This window comes from Phalaenopsis equestris, unplaced genomic scaffold, assembly GCF_001263595.1.
Source record: "Phalaenopsis equestris unplaced genomic scaffold, ASM126359v1 Scaffold000507, whole genome shotgun sequence".
NCBI lineage: Eukaryota > Viridiplantae > Streptophyta > Magnoliopsida > Asparagales > Orchidaceae > Phalaenopsis > Phalaenopsis equestris.
Window position 1 is genome coordinate 1,614,960 of NW_018164947.1, and position 8,770 is coordinate 1,623,729.

Genomic DNA, 8,770 nt, shown 5'->3' on the forward strand with positions numbered 1-8,770 from the left:
GGAGCCTTCACTAGAGGAAATAAACCCATCCACGAGGTTTGCCAGACTCCACTGAAGCCTCCACAAGCACCCAATCGAGACCTCACCTATTGGGCAAAGGTATAGCTCACTAACCCTAATTTTGGGCTAGGTTTGGCTCTTTGTGAATGAAACTTGCAATTCAAAGCAATGTAACCGTATAGATGTACGTATAGATGTTAGATGAAGGTCTAGGAACAAATCTGAAGTGATTTGGTTGAGTCTAGGCTGAGATCTTAGGGTATAAAGTTAGACGGTTCACGGGTTTTGGCTATCGACGGTTGTTAGACGGTTCACGGGTTTTGGCTATCGGGGATGATGACGGAGAGTCGTCTGATCGAGCGTGTATTGGATGGATGGACGAGATCGAGCCAGACAGAGTCTTTGTGCGTGAACAGCGGAACACATGGCTGCCGAGTCAGATGGCGACGTTGAACAAAGAGACAATGCCTGGCACTTCGAGAAGGACGAGGATGACGCGGCGTGTGATTAGGATAAATAGAAAATTAAGTCTTTTTCTTAATTAAAAAGAATAACAGATCTTTAAAAATTCATAACTTTTCATTGAAAAATTATAAAAATAAAAAAAAGAATACACTCTTGCTCAGTGAACAGAGAAGAATAATGTGGACTAAAAATAAAAATTATTTGACAAACATATGATTTTTAATTAATTAAATACCCTCTGAAGTATTTTAACTCTCAATGATTAAGGAGTGCTCATCATGGCTTGAGATTTGTAGTGTTTATTTTTCATCACATAGGGGATGTTCTCTTATTTTTCCAAAGTCAGAGAGCATCTATATACTTCTAACTCTAATTTTCAAGCTAGGGTGACTATTTTGGCTTATTTTAATTATATAAATCAAACTATCACTCGGAAAATAATGGGAATAATTTTAGTAGGGTTCGTGTGGTTAGAGAAATCTAGGAAAAATATTATGATGCTTTGAACTATTTTGTACATTTCTTTACTTAATTAAATGTGAATATTTTCCATGAATTTATGTAAATTAAACAAATATAAAAAATTAACAAAATTAATCCCACATTGTTCATAAAAAATCATACCTACCAACTGTAAAATCTTCAAAATTATTTGACTTAGTTTAAGTACTAAAGTTGATTTTTTAAGAAACCTTATATTTATTGTATAAAAATAATTATAATAAATTAATACACTTGGGAAAATTATGAAAAGTGATTTTCTGAGTTTCTTATGATCAAAGGTACTTAGGAAAAATATTTTTTTTGGTAAAATACTTGATTTTTGAACCATATTTTGGATTTAAAATAATTAAGAATAATTAAAAATTCCAAAAATATCAAAATATTTCAAAGTGTGCCTAATTGTTCTCTGATTATTTTGGGACTCGTTCAAATATTTTTCCTAATTTTTCTAAGTTAAAAATAAATTTTAAAAGCTTAAAAATGAATTTTCCTTATTTTCCCATTAAAATAATTATATTAAATAAATTAAAAATCACAAAAATATAAGATTTGACTCTCTGAGTTTTCTGAACTCAGAGATGCCTATTAAAAAATATAAAAATAATTTTTGAATTAAAAATATTATTAGTTTAATCATTAAAATTGAGTAAAAATTAAATAATTTAATTTAAAAAATCATTAAATCTTGCCTAAGTGTTTTTCTGACCTTAGAAGACCTATAATAATTTTTTTCCATCAATACAAACTTTATTTTGGATAATTAAATAAATTAACCTTTGAAAATCCTATCTTCTAAATTTTAAATAACAATCTAAATTAATTTAAAATTTTGAGAAGTCCACATGTTTTCCTCTAACATTATAATTACCTCATTAATATGACACTTTAAATCCTCAATGTCATTTGAGTTGTGTTTAATAAGTTATGAGGTAAAGTGCCCTAGGGGCAAAGTGGTAATTTCATATTTCGGTGCCTTAATCAAAATTTAGGACTAACCCGGGATAAATGGGTAATTTTGATCATAATAAACATTTTTAGATGATTGAAACACAATGAGATTAAAATGTAGAAACCCACTCACCACCCCTCTTTCATGACTCGAAAGTCAACTTAGATCAAATGATTCTTAAGTAATGGGCTTAAGTCGGAAAGATGATAGTTTACTTTTCTTAAGCCCGAGATTTAGGATGATTTAACCATTTGATAAGAATACATATTACTTGAAATCAAAATTTTGATAATCACCATTTCACCTATCATGATTGTTAAAGGCTTAGTAGAGACCTAAGCTCGACGTCTAAACATAATTGATAGGCTTTAGAAGATAACATGATTGGTGATAAACATCCTTAAAACACTACAATCATGATCTTAATTGTGGGCACCACAATCTTAAATAACTTAGACCTGCTTTTGTGGCACCCGCTCACATAGCTTATAAATGAAATATTAATTGACTAATTGAGTATCCTATCCTTGGGATAATTAAACTGTCAAGTTTCACCGAGCAACAAGGTAGTCACACTTTAACCTCAGATGATTAATGAAACTGTATGATAAGTTCAAAATGAACTCGGAATATTTCAAGTGATCTTTAAAATGATATGGGGCCATGCCCCACACATTTTCAAATCTATTGAACATTCTAAAGGATAAATTGAACTATATGTATTTTGTTCTAAAATCAGCCACTAATATATTCTGAGATTCAGCAAAATCATAGCTTGGGGTTTGATAGCTAAACCTTCATCTACTCATGCAATTTAAATTCCTTGCAATATTATATACATGCCTTGCAAGTACAAGTATTGACCTTTCAGGTGATTTCAGGTGATGGAATGAGAAGACTCGTCAGGTATGCTTTTACAGTTTACAGTAACATCTTTTCTTATACTTTCCACACTACATTTTTATGCTTATAAAACTTGCATGTTAAACAACGATGTCACCCTGCATGAAAACCAAAAATTGCTAGGATAACCACTAAAACCAAAACCAAAACTAAAATCAATCAAGATAAAATTTACCGCCATAACATTCAAAATATAAGTAACATTCAAAATATAAGACAAGTTCAAAATATAAGACAAGTCAAAATTTAATAACAAACATCACAAAACAATAATTTCAACTAAATCAATCTCTATCAGATAATCAAGAATCACTCGGAGGAGGTAACTCACGGTTGCTAACAAAACTTCTCACGGTCTAAATGACACGGTCTAAATGAAACTACGGTCTAAATGAAACTATGAAACTCCTTGAGTTGAGTTTAGTAAATTCATTTAGACTAAGTGAATTTGTTAGAAAATAGCGGTGCTGGAACAAGGGAACCGTATGATCCTAACTGGTGTCGCTCTAATCAACTTTAATATGCTCCATAATATTTAAATGACCATAACCATAGGGACACCTAATTTGACATTATAACCTGACCATTAGAAAATTTAAACTCATCATGATGAGGAGTTTGGAGCTAGCATTGTGGGCAGCATGACCATCTTCATCAGCAAGAGGATTCACAATAACTTATATTTCCTTAAAATTAACTAACAAGCCATAGAATTTCGACGTTGTCTGCCTAGTGCGACATAAACCCTCACCTCATCATTAGGCCTTTGTATAGCTCTGCTGTACAATATAAGCCCTAACTCATCTTAGGATTCTGAGGTTGTCGTTTGTCATGACCTAAACCCTCACATCTTCCAGGCTATTTGTGTAATTGTTTCACACAAATGTAAGTTAATGCAAGTTCTAAATTAATAAAATTGGTAGGATGAAACATTTAAATAATTTTCCTCAAAATCAAAGCCAAACAATAAGATATACTAGGAAGTCACCGAGGTTCCACCGAGGTTCTCCTCCGGATCCATGACATCCTCTAGTCTCTCTCTCTCTTACTTTGGATTCCAATAAATGTTCTAAATTTGAGCCATTCCCATTTCACACCCCTTCGTCCGATCTCGTTGAAAAGTCCTATCTTTAACCTCTTTGAAGATAATATTCCTTGATTTTTATTGAGAGTTTTCTTAGGTTACTTTGGTTATCTAAGATGTAATTAATTATAAGGCCTTGCCCTTATAGGAAGCTTTTCCGAACCCAGCTTAATATAAACCCTATTTAATTCTTCGTATTAAATAGAGGAACTTGTTGGTAGATAAAATGTTTTCACTTCGCAGACCAAACGGACATAATATATTTCTTAGTTTATTTGATCGAGCCTCACCCTCAAGTCTTGTGTTTATCTTTCGGGACAGATATAGGGTTTGAGGCATAACGCTTTTTCATTCAAACTATGAAAAATATGGGGTCAGTTTGATTTTATTATTTTTCTAAAACTATATATATAGGTTACTTCGATTATCTAAGATGTAATTAGCTATAAGGGTTTGCCCTTATAGGAAGCTTTTCCGAACTCAGCTTAATATAAATCCTATTTAATTCTTCGTATTAAATAGAGGAACTTGTTGGCAGATAAAATGATTTTCGCAGACCAAATGTATATCATATATTTCTTAGTTTATTTAATCGAGCCTCACCCTCAAGTCTTGTGTTTATCTTTCGGGACAAATATAGGGTTTGAAGTATAACGCTTATTAATGGGTGAAACTCGGAACTCTATGATGAAAAACTAGAATCTTCCAATTTGATCTAGGTTTTAATGAATTAATACTTAGATTAGGAACTCTAGGGTGAAGGCTAGAAATATAACCAATTTATTCTAAAGCTTAAGAATTAACACTAGGTTAGCCAAATTTCTTTATGCACTCGGAAGAGAGTAAGGAAGAGGTATGCTCCTATTTGTCACTAGCCACATTAGCAATTCCTAGTATTCTATCCTACAATCCACTTATGCAATCACAAAAGAAAGGTAGTTTATACCTCTTGAAATTTCCCAAACCAATTGATTTAGTTAGGGTTAACATTAGACTTAGGATTGTATTTAGAAGTAGTTAGATAAACCAAATTAATAGGCATTCCAAACTAAGGCCTAAATGTGGAAGATTAAACTTAGCCTAAGGAAGTTCTTACCTTGCTTCTCTTTGGGATCGATATTCCAGACTCATTAGAACCATGTATTGCAAAAGCGATACATGCAGTTGCGTTAGCATCCCAGTACTTAGGAAAATCTAAATTTGAGCATCTGAGCAGGTAACTTTGGAAGAATCAAGCTTTTTGAATGCCTATGATAGGGAATTGAATTATGGTGTTAGTTGTTGGGTGCGACACTATGCCTTACATATAAGGGCCACGATCATGAAAATCCATGAAGTTTATTTATTGTATTAAATTATGACTTTAAGATATGATTTATTGCATTTCAAAATTTTCTTATTCTTATGATAGTTGTGGCTATTAAGGAACAAGAAAATTGGAGAAATTAATATGTGAACCCAAAAATGACTTACACGAATCTTAGGAATATCTAACGGTTTAGATCAAAAGCAATATTCCTCTAATTAAAAGCTAAGTACTCATATAACCAATCGGCTGAAGAACCACAAACCGCATGCCGACCAGAAGTCTAGGTATATTAAATGATGCCAAAATTAGTTATAAATACGAAAAGACATAGCAAAAGATAATAATGTCACGTAACTTCTTTATTAAAGCAGGGGCAGATATGCTATTTTTCACTTTATGACCCAAACAACTAGAGTATTCATATTGTTCTGTAAACTATAATGAAAGTAGTTTATAGGTAATACAAATAGATAGAGAAACATGCATTAATGGGTGAAACTCGGAACTCTATGATGAAAAACTAGAATCTTCCAATTTGATCTAGGTTTTAATGAATTAATACTTAGATTAGGAACTCTAGGGTGAAGGCTAGAAATATAACCAATTTATTCTAAAGCTTAAGAATTAACACTAGGTTAGCCAAATTTCTTTATGCACTCGGAAGAGAGTAAGGAAGAGGTATGCTCCTATTTGTCACTAGCCACATTAGCAATTCCTAGTATTCTATCCTACAATCCACTTATGCAATCACAAAAGAAAGGTAGTTTATACCTCTTGAAATTTCCCAAACCAATTGATTTAGTTAGGGTTAACATTAGACTTAGGATTGTATTTAGAAGTAGTTAGATAAACCAAATTAATAGGCATTCCAAACTAAGGCCTAAATGTGGAAGATTAAACTTAGCCTAAGGAAGTTCTTACCTTGCTTCTCTTTGGGATCGATATTCCAGACTCATTAGAACCATGTATTGCAAAAGCGATACATGCAGTTGCGTTAGCATCCCAGTACTTAGGAAAATCTAAATTTGAGCATCTGAGCAGGTAACTTTGGAAGAATCAAGCTTTTTGAATGCCTATGACAGGGAATTGAATTATGGTGTTAGTTGTTGGGTGCGACACTATGCCTTACATATAAGGGCCACGGTCATGAAAATCCATGAAGTTTATTTATTGTATTAAATTATGACTTTAAGATATGATTTATTGCATTTCAAAATTTTCTTATTCTTATGATAGTTGTGGCTATTAAGGAACAAGAAAATTGGAGAAATTAATATGTGAACTCAAAAATGACTTACACGAATCTTAGGAATATCTAACGGTTTAGATCAAAAGCAATATTCCTCTAATTAAAAGCTAAGTACTCATATAACCAATCGGCCGAAGAACCACAAACCGCCTGCCGACCAGAAGTCTAGGTATATTAAATGATGCCAAAATTAGTTATATATACGAAAAGACATAGCAAAAGACAATAATGTCATATAACTTCTATATTAAAGCTGGGGCAGATATGTTATTTTTCACTTTATGACCCCCTCTCTTCTATAAATAGAGGTTTAATGCATGTAAAAATGGCTTTTGGCTCTTCTATTTAGACCCATACTATATAAGAAAATCTCTCTCCTCTTTTCTCTTGTAACCTTTCAATTACAATACAGAAAATGGTTTACAGAGCCGAGAATACTCTCAGCTTGCCCCTCATGAGCAAGTCTATATTCTCTTTTTTTTTCTACCGCTTTTCATCTCCACTTCTCATTCTAGATTACTACCTCTCTGAAACTTAGGCATGCCACATATGACATATTTGAATTCAACATCTAACTTTATGAGTCAGAATCATGCAATGCATGCTCAACTCTCGCCAAAAATTAATTGCATAAATACATACAGAAGTACATTTATCTAATTGCATATATTACGGCGAAGCCTCTTTTATATTGAGGAAATTAAGGCATATATTAACCACTTGCATCTGTCAGCCATTAATGGGGGAAAAAAATTGCGTACATAAGACGTATGCGTGCATCTGTAATCTGTAAATATTTTACATAGAGAATATTCAGAGGTTATAACCGCGTTATAGCCCCTATAACCTCCCTATAATCTACTTATATATAAAAATAAAAATACAAAATTTATTAGAAGTTACGGAAAGAATATAATGCGGTTATAACGTTCAAATAGTTATAACCTATTTTCATGTTACAGATCAAATTTTTTTTCAACATGAGATTAAATTTATGATCACAAAAAAATAATTTTCTGTTTCAACAATTAGATTGCATTAATTTCATAATCATCCCATAATTAAGTATCTTAACTAAAAAATTATTATTATTTTTATGATGAGTAATCAAGTGATTAATGGATTAATTTAAGCTTAATTATAAAAACAATTTTAACATAAACTTCTTTATCATTAGGACTAGGCTGTGAATTTAGTACCAAGATTGTTAATCTCTTGAAAATTGATTCAAATTTTGGCTCCAATCGAAATAAATGAGTCCAGCTGCGAGCCAAAATTTCAGACTAAATTTTTTTAGCCAATTTAGAGCCGACGGTAGAGCCGACGAAATCGGATTATTAACAGCTCTACCGATGTTATGATTGTGAATTTACCGAATTCAGCTTAAAGATCATTACAATAATTATTTTGAATTTTAGCTTGAATTGAGATTATATTGAAATAAATAAGCCGTGCTACCAGCCAAAATTTTAAAGCAAAATTTTTTTTAACTCATTTTAAGCTGAGCCCATCTCCATTATTGAGGAAATTAAGGCATATATTAACCACATGCATCTTGCCTGTCAGCCATTAATAGGGAAAAAAATTGCGTATATAAGACGTATGCGTGCATCTGTAACCTGCAAATATGTTACATCGAGAATATTCAGAGGTTATAACCGTGTTATAACCCTTATAATCTCCCTATAACCTATTTATATATGAAAATAAAAGTGCGAAACTTACTAAAAATTACAGATAAATTACAGAAAGATTATCAGGAATATAATGCGATTATAACGTTCAAATAGTTATAACCTATTTTTATATTACAGAGCAAATTTTTTCCCATTAATGGAGCTCACGAGCCGAGCCCGGCGGTGGGCTGTCAGATACTGAGTAACACTCACGCGACTTCCCCATAATCGATTCAAAGTACTGGCTTTCTGCTCGTTGAACAAGACGGAGCATGCTCTCAGAGTAGAAAGAGAGAGAGCCAAGCTGCTCTCTTCCTTCTCCATCTCTCCCCTGCAATTAAGATCATACACTGAGGAAGCGAAGATCTCCAATGCGAATCATCACCTTCTCTTACTAAACCCTCAATTTGCTGAGCCTCGCAAGTCACCAGAAGGGCTGAAAAGCGAAAAGAAAAAAATGCCATTCTGGAATACTACCTTCCTAACCAACGATCTCTCCAAGCAAACCGCAATCTTCGGCATCCGCCTCTACATTTTCATCGGAATCTGCGTCGGAGCCGCCATAGTTCTGGTCCTATTCCTCCTCTCCCTCTGCTTCCTCTTCCGCCACCGCAGCCGATCCCCCCCCCCC

The 8,770-nt window shown here is 33.0% G+C and overlaps 1 protein-coding gene across 1 annotated transcript in view; it reads left to right on the forward strand.

Moving 5' to 3' along the window:
* Positions 1-8,249: 8,249 nt before the first annotated feature.
* The window catches only part of LOC110028268 (probable serine/threonine-protein kinase At1g01540), a gene marked incomplete in the record, with an annotated part of 3,679 nt that continues 3,158 nt past the window's right edge, over positions 8,250-8,770 (forward strand). The window contains 1 exon segment of the mRNA XM_020730042.1: positions 8,250-8,762. Coding sequence (XP_020585701.1) covers positions 8,597-8,762 — 166 coding nt within the window.